A 17214-nucleotide genomic window follows, 5' to 3' on the forward strand; every position below is an offset into this window, starting at 1 on the left:
CTCACTCACGTGTTGGGGCCTTGGTGCTGGACATCTGCTGGGTTTCTCTGCCTCACGTGATTTTCTTCATTCCCTTACCTCACTTGGGTCATCTTAAGTGACAGAGGGGGCTTCCCAGGAGGGTGAAGGCAGATGCCCCAAGACCTCTTGAGTCCTCAGCTCTAGAACTTGCACAGTGTCTCTTCCAGCACATTCCATTCAAAGCAGATTCAAGGGGAGGGGAAATAGACTCCACCCCTATGGGAGGATCTGCAGAATTCTGCAGCTCTCTTGTTCCAGGTACCGCGCTCTTGAGCAGCCTGAACTTTAGAGTCATATTTGTTCCTTACAGGTTGGCCCCAGTTTGACCCAGTTGGTCAGTATGTTTTTCTGCTTTTTATTGTTTTAACTAATTGGTTTCTTGGGCCTATGTAATCAAGTATTGGTCTTGCTGGAGCACACGCTGTGAATATTTCAGTGGTGATGGATGTATACTAAAAATTAAAACAGAACAGTTGAGCAAGATAAACATCTGGGGCAGTACCAAAGAAGCTGATGACTGACTGTGAGGGGAGGACATCTCCGAGGAATGAAAATATTCTGTGAAAGCAGAGGTATCTGGTGTGGGCGGGGAGGGTAGAGCACGTGCTTAGCATGCATGAGGTCCTGGGTTCAATCCCCAATACCTCCATTAAAGAAATGAATAAATAAACAACTGAATTACCTCTCCCCTCCAAAAAAAAAAAAAGGATACAGTGCTGTATGTCAATTATATCTCAATAAAACTAGAAGGAAAAAAATAGTGGTTTTTTTTTAAAACCAAAGGTGTCTAGAGAGGAAGAGAGAGACAAGGGAAGAGGTGGAGTTTAAAGAGCAGCCTTCAGGGTGCACAGAGCACGGGGCAGGTGGGGGTGTCGTCACAGCCAAAGGGCTAGTAGAGTCCTGGGTGTTAATGATACCACGGAAAAGATTTTCTAGTCTGGTATAAAACCTTATTCTGTTGAACCTAAAATGATCAACTAGCCTCAGTGAAGACACTCTTGAGTCCACGAATTTTCAGGAAGAAGGCATTAAAAAGGTCAAAGGGTTGACTCACAGGCGGGGAAGTTGCCCATATGAAGGTAGACTAAACAGGGTGGTCTCTTCTGTCTCTAAAAGGAGACACAGTCTGTATTTCTGAAGCCGTGAAAGGTTTGGGTCAGGAAAAACCCTTACAGCTCAGGTTTGTGAGGGAAAAGCTTGGAGCCGATGGAAGGAAGATCCACTTCACCGTGTAGGTGGTGAGTGTTTTGGAAGTCATTATTCTGAGAGGTGATGGTAACCTAAAAAGACAAACAGCAGGGTTTTAGGTAGACTCACGCCTAATGAGTTTTGAAGGAGACCCCGCCCTAACCCTCTGTTGTCCTGCGAGGGACCCTTTGGAGCAACAAACGATCTGAGACATTCTCCCTGTGGTCAGACTCAGACCGGAAGGCCCGGAGCTTTATGTTAGGGGCTTACTTCTCCAAGCCTGTAATTTTTCCACCCAGTTTTTCTCCCTCCGTCAGGCCTTTTGCCACCATCTTGGTGTTGCTGCTTTTTGTCAGCTCAGAAAAGGGTTTGGATTTGGGCCAGGGAAGGTGATGTCTGCAGGGTGGGGAGTTCAGGTGGCTGGAGGCTGAAGCTGTTTTCATAGAGAAGCTCAGCTTGTTTGGATGACCAGCTTTGCCCTGTTTGGCGGGAGGGAGTGTGACGTAGAGCAGGGCCTGTTAAGCATTTGGGACCATAGATCCCTTTGAGAATATAATGAAAATTCTGGACCCTCCCTCCAAGGAGGTGTACATATGCACACATCTGCATTTTATATATGATTTCAGGAGGTACCAGAACCCCTTGAAGCCCATCCATGGATCCCGGGATAAGAACTCCTGATAAGCAGCAATCCAAAATCTGGAGTCACTTGGCCTACATACTGGTCCTAGCCCTTCTTCTGCCGAGTTGTTTAATCTGTACTGGTCATTTAATCTCTCTGAACCTGAGTTTTCTCAAAAAGTGAGGGAGCAGGACTTCCTAAAAGGCCCTTCCCAGCACTGTTATCCTGACAGCAAGAAGAGAATGTGGCATATGTGGGAGGAATGACTATAAGAAACTCCCTTGATTATTTTTTGACATAAGGATTGAAAGATTTCTAATTATTGCTGAACTGGGTGGAAGGACTCAAAATATGATACTAAACTACTATTTTTTTTTTAGACTATGAAATTCAGAGGCAAATCAGTGAACTGGAGAATGGAGGTGAAATTCTGAATGAAACACGCTCGTTCGATTACAAGCTGGGGTGAGTTCTCATTGACAGCATCTTAAACACAGGTAGATGGGGCCCCAGCCTGGGTTCACCACAGTCACCTTGGAGAAGGTACTTAGCTTCTCTGCACTTTGCTTTCCTCATTAGTAAAGTTAGGAAAATGCTGTACGGGGATGTAATAGACCCTATAGGGCTGGTGAGAGTTTCACCTGACCGAACCAGTCACAGGTCCTGGCCCTTCCCCAGCTTCCAGTTTATATCCTTTGCACCAAGAATTTTTACTTCCTTAAATTCTATCGGTCCTAAGCTCTGCCATTTTAAGCTAGAGGTGGAGGGAAGCTCAGAGCTGGTTGTAGAAGTGCCTTCTTCTGTTTGGATAACTCCGAGTCTCATTTTCTGACTCTGAATTTTAAGGGTTTTATACACTTAGCAGAAGACTGAGAAGAAATGTTCAGAAGCTTGGAGTTTGAGCTGTTAAATGTTAGAAACATTGAAATAATTTATTTTCTTTTTAAATTATCATGCTAAACATTTCTCTTTCTTTAATATTGCTGAAATGTATTCACATAAATGTCTCCCAAGAAAGGCCAAGATGCTGGAATCTCCTGTCATCTACTGATTGGGGAATCCCTGTCTGCATATGCACTTGCCAATGCTACATGCAGCCTTTTTTTTTTTTTTTTTTTTTTTTTTAACATTTTCTGATTTAACTGTCACAGGTGCACCGTGCCGATGAGAGACAAAGAAGGAAAACAAGACTACAGGTGATTACTCCTCTTGTCAAAATACCATTTTGCATTCGGGGTTGGGGCTCATTTCAGATCCACTTGCAGACCAACGTGATGATCCTAGGAACCCCTTTTTGTTGTTGCATGATGGAAAATCTAGACTTCCTATTTTATGTGTATACTGAGAGAAAGAATATTTCTTGGACTTGGTATCGTTGGAGCATCTTACTTGACATAGTTCAACAGTTAGAAAACACTGTTCACTCACCTCTGTGTCAGAGTTGTTGCAGTTAAGCCCAGAGGATGGCAGCTGAGGGTGGGGCCTGGGCTGTTCTTACTTCATATTCAGTGACAAATTCAGTAACACACTGAAAGTCTTTGAGAAGATAGAAAAAAGAGATGTTTATGTTAATGGCAGTTCCCTTCAAACCTCAGGTGATGCTATTTGATTGATAAATTTAACAAATCAGACTTAATATGAGGTCCAGAAGTAAAGCAAATAATAAGGATAGCTTAAGAGCAATGGAACCTTTCATTTCTTGCCTGTGTTGAGTTTAGCAGGCTGCAGAAATTGAAGATTTAAGCAACAGAGTTGTGGAGATTGGCCCACCTTTCCTATGCAGCGTGCAGGGAGATGTCAGAGTAGCCATTGCTGTTGATGAGGAACAGACGTAGCATTGGGATGTGGGGAAGCAGCAGCTCATAAACCCGCAGGGTGAATGTCACCTCGGGGACTCCCCTCGTGTGTCCATCAAAGTCACCCTTGCTGTTACTCTGATCTTCTAGGTTCAGTCTGTTCTTCCCAAGAACTTTCTTGTTCTCCAGTGTTGCCCCTACTGTGTTTTTGCAACTTTCTCTCTGAGCATGGAGTTTGGCTTTTAGCTCAGCCGATGGCTTCAGCTCAATCCCCCAGGTGAATAGATGGGATTCAGGAAGCCTCCCTTTGGTTTCCTCTTGCCTTCAGAATTCAGACTGATTCATAGCACAGATTTGGCGTCGAGGTGATAGGTCGCCTGCACGTCTGATCTGTTGCCTTGGAGCTGCCATTTATTCTGCATTATCCTGCTTCTGCATAAGCCCTTTGACAAGTATGGGCTGAGAGAAACGTTAGATGCTGGAATAGAACAAAGGGAAGGTCATCTTTGTTTCATAAGAGTATATGCAGTGGTGCGGCTTCCACATTTTTGAAAAAGTTAATTGACTTTTTTAGAGCAGTTGTAGGTTTACAGCAGAATTGAGTGGAAATTACGGTTCCCATAAACTCCTTGTTTTATGCCATGAACTTCCTCCGACACACACACACACACACACACACACACACACACACACACACACACACACACACACACACACACACACACACACACACACACACACACACACACACCACACACACACACACGGATTCCCCTGATGACATCTTGCGTTAGTGTGTAGTGTGGTAATGTTTGTTAAAATTGATGAGCCGGTACTGATACCTTACTATTAACTGAAGTCCGTGCTTTACATGAGGGTTTGCTCTTTACGTTGTACATTCTCTGGGTCTTGACAGACGTGTAATGACATGTCCCCACCGTTACAGTGTCACGCAGAACAGTTCACTGCCCTGAAAATCTCCTGGGCTCTTCCCCTCCCACCCTCCCTCCCTCTCCCCTTGTGTCTATATTATGTTTAGGCAAAATCCATTTTTTCTTTTTCTTTTTCTCTGACTTTTCATTTATTCCACAAAGATTGCTAGAAGTTTTGAAAATATAAAAATGGAGGACATTGTCTTTCTTCCTAAAAATTGTTCTCAAGTTGGTCCTGTTTCTTCCCGCCTGTGTCTTTGTGAATATGTACTTTATCCACAGCTATAGATCACAGCACAGCTTCAACCCCGTCTTGCGCCTTTTTCACTCAGCGCTAGTTTGGAAACATGGAGAGAAGGGGGTTAGATCGTTTTGACTGTACTTTACACCCATACAGGGGCTAGTTCCTAGGAAACCAGGAGACTTGACATGCGGGGTTAGAAAATTTTTGCAAGTGGCATGGCTTCTAGACACAAACCTCCGTGTTGATGACAGGTGGGTTTCCTCTAAGCAAATGAAGTACTCAGCGGCAGGCCGTCTCCTCTCTCCGCCCAGGTTCATGCCGGAGCCCAACCTGCCCCCGCTGCTGCTCTATGACTCGGCGTCCCTGCCTGCTGGCGCAGACCCGCAGCAGGTGATCAACATTGACCGGATCCGGGAGCAGCTCCCTGAGCTGCCCAGCGTGACTCGGGAGAAGCTGGTGCGACGGTACGGGATGCTGCCAGAGCACAGCTTCGCCTTACTGGTGGGTATCGATTGGGAGGCTGCATTGAGCTTGGCAGCTGGGGATGCTCTGCAGGGGGCTGCGGGTGGAGCGTCCCGATGGCTTCAGTTGTACTGCAGAACGAGATGTGATGACCTTGGCTCACCAGCCCTTATGATCAGTGCGCCTCAGAAAACGAGACATGGCGTCTCCTGTCAGTTATTTCTTGTGTATAGAAGTGAACAGTCACCCACCACTGCCGGGGAGGCGTCCTGAAGACGGTCCAGCTGTAACAGATGAATGTTTCCCTGTGCATCTGGGAGACAAAGGAAAATCAAAGTATAGGCTTTCCAGATGTCTGACAGTATTGAACCATGACAGGGTCTGGCAGGAAGCTGGGCTCTCAAAAAGCCAGCCAGTTGTATTACTGCTTGTAGAGGGAAACATTCCACACAAAATGCCAAAAACTCGGACCAGAAGTGTCGGTCCTCTGAGGCTTGAGAATGCTTCTGAAGAGAATCTGACACCGCGCAGATCTGTCAGGGATTTTCCATCCTCCCAGGGCTGCTGGGACTTTGTAGTTTCCCTTTGTCACGGCAATGTTAAAGCGACACAGTGGCCATGAAGTGGCATTCCATCACGGATGCTTTCCTGTCTGTCAGGGAGGAAGTGGCAGGTCCTGCTGCGTCTCTCAGGGGCAGGGTGTCCACTGCACTCATCGTGGGCAGCACGTGAATCGCTGGGAACGCCAGAGCTTTGCATTTTAATTGACCCATAATAACACATAGGGATGTCAGGGGATTTGTATTTGTGTTCAGACTTACCCACTTCAGTAACAACACCCAGTGTTTCTGGTCCAACACAGGCCAGCGAATGTTGAATGAATGAGTCTTTCTGTATCATCTGTTAATCAGTTAATCTGAAAAGTATCCAGAGAGTATCCAAAACTCGGTTTTGGTAAATCGACTTCAGAAAAACACACAAGTGCTAAGAGGCTTCAGGTTAAAAGGTGTTCCGTACAAGCTGCACGTGAAGGCTCTCACCACCGGGATTGGACACGGTGGGTTATTTTCTCATCCTTAGAGTTGATCGCTGCCTCCTCTGGGCTGCTGTTGTCTCTTACACCTCTGCGGCGATTACATCGGCTGTATTTTAATTATTTATTAATTAATGTATTTTGTTCAGTGCCTTGAACACAAGGACTGTTCCATCCTCTCTCTTTGTCACTCAGGGCAGATTAGCTCATCAACAGTGCTAATTAAGCGCATTAAGCCAAGTCTTTGTGTGAGTCAGTTCGTCTTTGTGAGTCAGTTAGTCTGCATCTTGTTCAGAGTACCTTTTAACCTGAAACCTCTTAAAACTCACCAATTTTTCCCAAGTTGATTTAACAAAACTGAGTTTTAGCCTCACACATCTTCCCCACCATCTTGAATTTCCAGCCCGCTTGAAATAAACTCCAGACTAAACACTAAAGCCTAAATTCCAGTCCTGCATTTTGTAACATGTTTGCCGAATTCTATAATGGGTGGGAGGACCCAGACCAAGCCTCCGCCGCCACAGACAGTGCCCTCACTGGCCCCGGAAGGAAGCCCCTGCGGCAGAGACACGTCTGTATCTGTGCCCGGGCCCCACACCTCTGTCTTTCAGGTGCCACAGCCTCGGAGGTCTTGAATAAATATTTGCTGAAGGTGGCAAGTGATGAGTGGGTCTCACTTTTCATAGTTTAAGGCCCTGTTTAGGGGAACTTCTTTTTGATCTATTCATTTCAGCACTTTTATTAGCATCTCCTATGTAGCAGGTACTGAGATAGGGACAAAGTTGTTGTTGTTGTTGTTTTTAATGTTTTCTTTGCTTTCTAAGAGCGTGTGTGTATATGTGTGTGTGGCACTACAGCTAACCAACCCCGGGGCAGGCTGCAATGTACAATGTAGGCTGGGAGCCCAGAGGAGGTAATGATTACCTTGATGGGACAACAGGGGGAAAAAATTAAAGAAGAAGGTGGTTTTGAGCCAGTTTTGTAGGGACTTACTCTTTTGATATATTAAAAATATGCTTATTTTTACAGCTTGCAAATAATGTATTAGGTGATTAGTTTGGGGTTTTTTTTTTCAATATATGTAATGTCTAGTACTAGAAATTCTCAAGACAGGTGAGAAGAGAACTTGATCGGAATGGAAAGAGAATGATTCAGACACTTTCCTGAAATTCGCCATCCTGAGCTCCTGATGACTTGGGTCATCAGTGGAAGCTGAGTTACTCATAACGTACTCATAACGGTGTGTCCGTGTTTTCTCCTGCCTTCATCAGAAACACAACAGATTGCCAAGAAGGGCAGATGCACAAATCTAATGAACCATCTTTCAATCTAAAGAGTGCCCAGGAGTATTCATTAAATCAGTAGCTGTGGTGGAGGTGTGCTCTGCAGAGCTTTGACTCTATGCTTCTGCTTCCGGATCGCTCATTAATTAAACATGATGCACATAACCCACTCCCACACAGGCCTCACCCACCACCAACAAAAAACTTTAAAACTCAACTCTAGCCTTTAACTTATCCTGTCATCTTACAGCACTGATTGCGTATTGATCATTTCTTCCTGGTATTTACAGAGCTCTGACGTGGGTGTATCTTGTCACCCGACACAATGTCTGGCACATAGGAGGCATCCGTGAATGGCTGGACAGACAGGTAGATGAACAGGGCACTATCATGGCGCTTAGGGAGGTCCTAGGAGAAGCAGCAATCCTATTAAGCATCCCTGTTTCCAAAGGTCGGATACATAAACCATTGACCACATGAACCTTTTTGACAGGCCAGCAAGTCAGGGGGTGGCATGTGTGTCCCTGAGCTCCGGGAAAGAAGGCTGATATTTGCCCCTCAGCCACTCCACATGCAGTGGCTGGCCACACGTCCCTCAGTCTCTCTGACTCTTGTTTTCTGAACTGGTTTCTTTAGGACATTAAATCAACTCTACATTCTGATTTTGTCTCTTAAACCCTCCTGAGAATCCCCTCCCAAGAGATAAACCTGTATTACTATTTTTTCGTCTGGCCTCATAAAAAGGACCTCGCCCCACGTGAAATTTCAACCTACTTAGCTAACCTTTCTTCCCTACCTTGTGTCAAACTCTCTTGATTTCTGACCTCATTTGTAAGGATCAAGGAATAGAAATCCAGAAGCTGAGATCTCGGCGTTAGAATTCTGAAGTAGGAGAGACTCTAATAGCCTAGCAGGTCCTTTTCTGAGCCAGTGTATCCAGGAGTAATTATTAGAACGGTCTAGATTATACACATGTGCATTTTCCTTAGCTGATAACCCAGGTGATTTCTGTGGGGGATCTCTTCTTAAACCCAGCTTTACTGAACTCAGAACACAAACGAATTGCAGTCACTGGCTGACAAGCAGCCCGGAGTAGAGGCCGTTGGCTGACAGCAGGCTCTGCAGTTCATGGCCGACCACCTTCTCGTCCGTGCTCCCAGCTTCCTCGAGGTCGGTACCGTCCACCTCCCCATCCTCCTGGGGAGGAAACGTCACCTCTGTGGGTAAGTGTCAGATGCTGAGTGACTTCGTCAGGCCTGTGGGGAAGCTGAGTTCAGGGCCCAGACTTTTCTAAGCTCTCCTGCCTGCTGGCATGTGTCATGTGCCATAAGCCCAAACAGAAATAATGTTTCAAGTTCATTGCTATTTGGCTCACTTAATAGAGAAAACAGAGTGTTTACAATTGTTGATATGAATGCTTTATCTGGCCCCACTGATGCTTCATGAAGCACGGTCATAGAACATCAGTTCCTTTTAAACTTTTGCCCACCCTTTAGGTTTTTAAGATGCCAGACTGTCCTATAAATAAACACAAAGTGCTGGCTACTATACTTAGTGAAAATAATCAACTCCAATGAAAAGCAGAAATTATGTTTATTTTCTAAGTAGAAAATTTAAGTCAGAAAAGAAATGTAGGCTCTCCTCTGCAGTGTTACTTACTTTGATTCTTAGACTCTCTGTCGTTGGTCCTTGGCCCCTTCTGGCTGAGTCATTGAGAAGGGCCTCCGCCCAGGGTGGGGCGGGGGCGAGTTGTAGATTCTGTGGGATGGTTCTGCCCAGTATCTCACGTCATGCACTTGGTAAGGGATGCATGTGAGCTCACAGCGTGACTGGCAGAAAGATTTCAGTCTCATCTGCTGTGAAAGATTCCAGTGGAGGAAGGGCAGAGCGGCCCCAGTTCAGTGTTTCCCGAGAGCCCTCGGTGCTCACTATAGCGCCCAGTCCTGCTGTCAGATGTAAGAGCTTTATCTTTTCCGGGTTGTTTGTAAGTCTTCTGAGTAGCCCTATGGGTCAGTGATTGAGAGACAGACACTCTGGGTTCCAGACCTCACCTCTGACACTTAGGAGCTGGAAGGGCTCAGCAAACGTACCCAAAGCTATTCCCTCCCCAGAGGAAGGAGGAGGGGTGTGAGTCACTTACCCCGAAGGTGACAGGCACAGGGCATCTTCAGTGAATCGAAAGAATCTCAGTACAGCCAAGCAGATTCCCGGGAACAGGCTGGCACAGAAAAGAGCACCAGGCAGCTGCTAACACATCAAGAGCCGTGCGAGGCAGGATCTTAAGGAAAATCCAACATGGGCCCAGCGAGACTGTCGGGAGACGTGACTGAGACCCTCCAGGGCAATGCCTTGCTGCGGTATGCGTCTGCCTGTGTGTGCAACCTCAAGGCGCGTGGTCTTGTTTGAACAACTTCATTCCCCCAGCTGGTTATTCCCCATTTAAAGTCATAATCTTTTGTTTCTGACATCATGGAAAAGGTTAAGGTGTCTCTAAGGAACAAAGAAACAAAGTATATCATGACTGTGGTTGGTTGTCAAATGGATTGTTTTCCAAGAGTTTTGCTTTGAGTCTCTCGTTAGCTGGAAATGGCCTGGTTTTCTATCTGGATGAATTGCCTAGGAAATAATTCCCTGTGATAAATAGCTGTGTATCCCATAGCTAATGCTGCTTTAAAGCTAGTAGTTTAAAAAAGCATCTGAAGCCTTATTGACTGGTTTTAGACTGCCCTGACTTACCGAGGAGCAAAGGACGACGCACCGTCTAACTGCAGCCAGAGGAAAATCCATTCGATCACCCTCGTCACCATATTTCAGCTCCATGCAATTTTCAAAATTGATTTTATTCTTCATTTTATAAAATTGCACCCAGTGCTTGCCAGCTTAAGGATGCTTTCACAGTTAGTCTCTGCACTGGAAAAATAACCAGTATTTTGTTCTGGGAAAGCTGAATCAAAAGACGTGTCTTCTGACTTGACCCCTGCAAAACCCCCCGTTCATTTGACTCAGGTGTGAATGCCGGGGGGTGGGTGCTTTCAGAGGTGAGGATCGTCTGGGTTCAGAGCCGTCTGCCCCTCAGGGACCTGCGCACCAGGAGGAGTGCATCCTGAGCCCTAGCCATGGGGACTCCACGGGGCTGTGTTCCGAGCCCATCTGGAAGCCTCCCTTCCTGTCTGTGGGATGGCTTCCTTTTGGGGACAGTTAACAGAAAGTCGCTATTGAGTGACACAGGCCCCCTCCCTGCCAGGACCTCTAGACAACCGTGGCGTTAGGCTCATTAAAATGTGATTGTCTTCAGAATTGATTTCTTGACAGCATGCTCTCTGTGTCCCATTCTTGTGGAGGCTTTGATTATGCCTATCTGCTGTCAACTTTTTTTTTTTAACATTGTTATTGATTTATAATCATTTTACAATGTTGTGTCAAATTCCAGTGTTCAGCACAATTTTTCAGTTATTCATGGACATATACACACTCATTGTCACATTTTTTTCTCTGTGAGTTATCATAACATTTTGTGTATATTTCCCTGTGCTATACAGTGTAGTCTATTCTACAATTTTGAAATCCCAGTCTATCCCTTCCCACCCTCCACCCCCCTGGTAACCACAAGTCTGTATTCTCTGTCTGTGAGTCCATTTCTGTCCTTTATTTACGCTTTGTTTTTGTTTGTTTGTTTGTTTTTGTTTTTGTTTTTTAGATTCCACATATGAGCGATCTCATATAGTATTTTTCTTTCTCTTTCTGGCTTATTTCACTTAGAATGACATTCTCCAGGAGCATCCATGTTGCTGCAAATGGCATTATGTTGTCAGTTTTTATGGCTGAGTAGTATTCCATTGTATAAATATACCACATCTTCTTTATCCAGTCACCTGTTGATGGACATTTAGGCTGTTTCCATGTTTTGGCTATTGTAAATAGTGCTGCTATGAACATTGGGGTGCAGGTGTCATCCTGAAGTAGATTTCCTTCTGGATACAAGCCCAGGAGTGGGATTCCTGGGTCATATGGTAAGTCTATTCCTAGTCTTTTGAGGAATCTCCACACTGTTTTCCATAGTGGCTGCACCAAACTGCATTCCCACCAGCAGTGTAGGAGGGTTCCCCTTTCTCCACAGCCTCTCCAGCATTTGTCATTTGTGGATTTTTGAATGACGGCCATTCTGACTGGTGTGAGGTGGTACCTCATTGTAGTTTTGATTTGCATTTCTCTGATAATTAGTGATATGGAGCATTTTTTCATGTGCTTTTTGATCATTTGTATGTCTTCCTTGGAGAATTGCTTGTTTAGGTCTTCTGCCCATTTTTGGATTGGGTTGTTTATTTTTTTCTTATTGAGTCACATGAGCTGCTTATATATTCTGGAGATCAAGCCTTTATCGGTTTCACTTGCAAAAATTTTCTCCCATTCCGTAGGTTTTCTTCTTGTTTTATTTCTGGTTTCCTTTGCTGTGCAGAAGCTTGTAAGTTTCATTAGGTCCCATTTGTTTATTCTTGCTTTTATTTCTTCTAGGAGAAAATTTTTGAGATGTATGTCAGATAATGTTTTGCCTATGTTTTCCTCTAGGAGGTTTATTGTATCTTGTCTTATGTTTAAGTCTTTAATCCATTTTGAGTTGATTTTTGTATATGGTGTAAGGGAGTGTTCTAGCTTCACTGTTTTCCATGCTGCTGTCCAGTTTTCCCAACACCATTTGCTGAAGAGACTGTCTTTATTCCAATGTATATTCTTGCCTCCTTTGTCAAAGATGAGTTGACCAAAAGTTTGTGGGTTCATTTCTGGGCTCTCTATTCTGTTCCATTGGTCTATATGTCTGTTTTGGTACCAATACCATGCTGTCTTGATGACTGTAGCTCTATAGTATTGTCTGAAGTCTGGGAGAGTTATTCCTCCAGCCTCTTTCTTTCTCTTCAGTAATGCTTTGGCAATTCTAGGTCTTTGATGGTTCCATATGAATTTTATTATGATTTGTTCTAGTTCTGTGAAATCTGTCCTGGGTAATTGGATAGGGATTGCATTAAATCTGTAGATTGCCTTGGGCAGTGTGAGCATTTTAACAATATTGATTCTTCCAATCCAAGAGCATGGAATATCTTTCCATTTTTTAAAGTCTTCTTTAATTTCCTTCATCAATGGTTTATAGTTTTCTGTGTATAATTCTTTCACCTCCTTGGTTAGATTTATTCCCAGATATTTTATTACTTTGGGTGCTATTTTAAAGGGGATTGTTTCTTTACTTTCTTCTTCTGTTGATTTATCGTTAGTGTAAAGATATGCAACTGATTTTTGAACGTTAATTTTGTAACCTGCTACCTTGCTGAATTCTTCAATCAGCTCTAGTAGCTTTTGTGTGGACCTTTTAGGGTTTTCTACATATAGTAACATGTCATCAGCATATAATGACACTTTTACCTCTTCTTTTCCAATTTGGATCCCTTTTATTTCTTTCTCTTGCCTGACTGCTGTGGCTAGGACTTCCAGGACTATACTGAATAGGAGTGGTGATAGTGGGCATCCTTGTCTTGTCCCAGATTTTAGTGGGAAGCTTTTGAGTTTTTCACCGTTGAGTACTATGCTGGCTGTAGGTTTGTCATATATAGCTTTTATTATGTTGAGATATGTTCCCTCTATACCCACTTTAGTGAGAGTTTTTATCATAAATGGGTGTTGAATTTTATCAAATGCTTTTTCTGCATCGATTGAGATGATCACGTGGTTTTTGTCCTTTCTCTTGTTGATGTGATGTATTACACTGATTGATTTGCGTATGTTGAACCAGCCTTGTGTCCCTGGGATGAACCCCACTTGGTCATGATGTATAATCTTTTTTATGTGTCGTTGGATTCTATTTCCTAAAATTTTGGTGAGGATTTTGGCGTCTATGTTCATCAGTGATATTGGCCTATAATTCTCTTTTTTTGTAGTGTCTTTGCCTGGTTTTGGTATCAGGGTGATGGTGGCTTCATAGAATGAGTTTGGGAGTATTCCCTCCTTTTCAATCGTCTGGAAGAGTTTGAGAAGGACTGGTATGAGTTCTTCTTTGTATGTTTGGTAGAATTCCCCGGTGAAGCCGTCCGGTCCTGGACTTTTATTTGTAGGGAGGTTTTTAATTGCTATTTCTATTTCCTTTCTAGTGATCGGATTGTTCAAGTGTTCAGATTCTTCTTGATTCAGTTTTGGTGGACAGTATGTTTCCAGAAACTTGTCCATCTCCTCTAGGTTATCCAGTTTGGTTCCATATAGTTTTTCATAATATTCTCGTATGATATTCTGTATTTCTATTTTGTTTGTTGTAATTTCTCCATTTTCCTTTCTTATTTTGCTAATTTGTGCTCTCTCTTTTTTCTTCTTTGTGAGTTTGGCCAGAGGTTTTGTCGATTTTATTTACTTTTTCAAAAAACCAGCTTTTGGTTTGGTTGATTTTTTCTATGGTCTTGTTAATCTCTATTGTATTTAATTCCTCTCTGATCTTTATTATTTCCTTCCTTCTGCTGCTTTTTGGGGCTTTTTGTTCTTCTTTTTCTAATTCATTCAGGTGGTGGGTTAAGTTGTTTATTTGAGATTGTTCTTCTTTTTTGAGGAAGGCCTGTATCGCTATAAACTTCCTCTTAGCACTGCCTTTGCTGTGTCCCATAGGTTTTGAGTGGTTGTGCTTTCATTATCATTTGTCTCAAGGTATTTTTTAATTTCAGCTTTGATTTCCTCATTGATCCATTGTTTTTTCAATAACATATTGTTTAATCTCCATGCTTTCCTTTTTTTCTCCTTTGTTTCTCTGTTGTTGATTTCCAGTTTCATGGCATTGTGGTCAGTAAAGATGCTTGAGATAATTTCTATCTTCTTAAAATTGTTGAGGTTTCTTTTGTGCCCAAGTACATGATCGATCCTGGAAAATGTTCCATGTGCACTTGAAAAGAATGTATATCCTATTTTTGGGGGGTGTAATGCTCTGAAAATATCCACCAAATCTAGTTTTTCTATTGTAGTATTTAATTTCTCTGTTGCCTTGTTTATTTTCTGTCTGGAAGATCTGTCTAGTGATGTTAATGCAGTGTTAAAATCTCCAACTATGATTGTATTCCCATCAATATCCCTCTTTATCTCTGTTAGTAATTCTTGTATGTACTTAGGTGCTCCTATATTGGGTGCATATATATTAATGAGTGTAATATCCTCATCTTGTATCCCTCCTTTAATCATTATAAAATGTCCTTCTTTATCTTTCTTTATGGCCTTTGTTTTAAAGTCTATTTTGTCTGAAATCAGTACTGCAACACCTGCTTTTTTGGCTTTTCCATTTGCATGGAATATCCTTTTCCATCCTTTCACTCTCAATCTATATGTGTCCTTCTCCCTAAAGTGGGTCTCTTGTATGCAGCATATTGAAGGTTCTTGCTTTATTATCCAGTCTGCCACTCTGTGTCTTTTGACTGGAGCATTTAGTCCGTTAACATTTACAGTAATTAATGATAGATGTGTGTTTATTGCCGTTTTGAACTTATCTTTGCAGTTGAATTGGTATATCCTCTTTGTTCCTTTCTTCTTCCTTTTGTGGTTTGGTAATTTTCCTTTGTATTATCATGGATTTTATTTACTTTTTGTGACTCCTTTGTAAATTTTTGGCTTGTGGTTACCCTTTTTTGTAAATCTGTCAACCCATTACTATAACTGTTTTTATTAAACTGATAGTAACATGATCTCAAACCCATCCTACTGTTAAAAAAAATTTAAAAAAGAAAGAAAAAAATATTCTATACTTCCCTGCCTCCCTCTCCCACTCTCAGTGATTTGTATGTCTTCTTTTATAATTTCATGTTTACTTTATTTGTAATTCATGAGTTATCACCTTTCCAGTTGTGTGTTTCTCATTTCTGTAGCATCCTGCTGCTTTTCTATTTAGAATAGCCCTTTCAGTATTTCTTTTAGCATGGGTTTAGTGTTGCTAAACTCCTGCAGCTTTTTTTTTGTCTGTGAAACTCTTTATTTCTCCTTGTATCCTCAAGGATAGCCTTGCTGGATAAAGGATCCTAGGCTGCATCTTTTTTTCATTCAGGGCTTTGAATATATCTTGCCACTCCCTTCTGGCCTGTAGTGTTTGTGTAGAGAAATCAGCTGAGAGCCTTATGGGGGTTCCCTTGTAACTTACTCTTTGCTTTTCTCTTGCTGCCTTTAGAATCATTTCTTTATCCTTGACTCTGGCCATCTTGATTATGATATGTCTTGGTGTGGGTCTATTTGGGTTCTTCCTGTTTGGGACCCTCTGAGCTTCCTGTACTTGGATATCTGATTCCTTCTTTTAAGTTTGGGAAGTTTTCAGTCATGATTTCTTCAAAAACCTTTTCAATCCCCTTTGATCTTTCTTCTCCTTCTGGGACCCCTATTATGCGAAGATTGGGACGCTTTATATTATCCCATAGGTCCCTTATGCTATTTTCATTATTTTTTATTTGCTTCTCTTGTAGTTCTTCTGAATGGGTGCTTTCTATTGCCCTGTCTTCTAGATCACTAATTCGTTCCTCTGCATTATCTAGTTGGCTTTGCACAGCTATTAGATCATTCCTCATCTCTGTCAATGAGTTTGCCCATTCTACTTGGCTCTTCTTTATAGCTTCAATTTCATTTTTGACATATTTTATATCTCTAAACACTATCTCTTTTAATTCCTTCAGCAATTCGATCACTCCTTTTTTGAAATCTTGATCTAGTAGGCTATCGATGTCTATTTCGTTGATCTTTCTTTCAGGGGATTTCTCTTGTTCTTTTAATTGGGAAAGGTTTTCCTGCTTCTTCATCTTGCTCATACCTCTTTGGCACTTTATGGAGTATCAGTTGTTTATTTTGGTCCTTAAGGATTTTATCTATCTGATGCCTATTTAGGAATAGAACTTAGGAAAAAAAGAAAAAAAAATAGAGAGAGAGAAAGAATTTTAAAAGAAGGAAGAAAGAGGGTTTGAAAACAGTGTATAATGAATAATAAAAGAGTGAGTTGAAGCAGAGTATTAATCGGGTTGAGACGTCCTTTTAAAAACTTTACAAAAAAAAGGGGGGGGGGAGATGAATAGATGTATTTGAAACCTGTGTCTAATCAATAGCAGGACATCAAAACCCAAGAGAAATAGAAATGAATTAAGAAGTAAAGATTAAGAGAGTAATAGAAAATAGAACAGGTAAAAACAGATTTAAAAAAAAGGGGGGGGGGGGTTTGTCGGTGTTCTCCTGGAGTCTGTGTGCTTTTAATGTGAAGTCTTTCTGTCTTCGTCCTGTTTTGGAAGCTCAGCTTGCTGTTTTCAGAGGCCCTCCGTTGGCGCCCTCTTCTGTGCTGCTCCCAGCACCTGTCGGCAAGCCGATCGCGCCTCCTCCTAACAGTGGGTCAGGTGCAGCTCTCTGCTGTGGGCGGGCGGGTGGGTCGCTGCCCCTCCGGATGCCACAGTCAGATGTTGCAGACTGGCCGGGTAGGAGGGCGGGTCGTGCCCCCTCCCAGCACCTCGGTCAGGGGCTGTGTTCCTGCCCGAAAGGCGGGGGGGGGGGGGGCTCTCCCTCTACCTGCGCTGCTGGTAGTTCCGCTCTGTGCGGCTGCGCGCTCCGCCCTGCTCGGCGCTCCGCAGGTGGGCTCGGGGAAGACCCAGGGACAGC

General features: G+C 43.0%; 1 protein-coding gene across 1 annotated transcript in view; it reads left to right on the forward strand.

Annotated features, from left to right (window-relative positions):
• Positions 1 to 17214, forward strand: part of GATB (glutamyl-tRNA amidotransferase subunit B) — an 82626-nt gene that overhangs the window by 45163 nt on the left and 20249 nt on the right. The window contains exons 7-9 of the mRNA XM_031464723.2: positions 2212 to 2296; positions 2983 to 3027; positions 5115 to 5304. Coding sequence (XP_031320583.1) covers positions 2212 to 2296; positions 2983 to 3027; positions 5115 to 5304 — 320 coding nt within the window. The remainder of the gene's footprint in view (positions 1 to 2211; positions 2297 to 2982; positions 3028 to 5114; positions 5305 to 17214) is intronic.

The sequence above is a fragment of the Camelus dromedarius genome, chromosome 1, assembly GCF_036321535.1.
Source record: "Camelus dromedarius isolate mCamDro1 chromosome 1, mCamDro1.pat, whole genome shotgun sequence".
In the NCBI taxonomy this organism is placed as follows: domain Eukaryota; kingdom Metazoa; phylum Chordata; class Mammalia; order Artiodactyla; family Camelidae; genus Camelus; species Camelus dromedarius.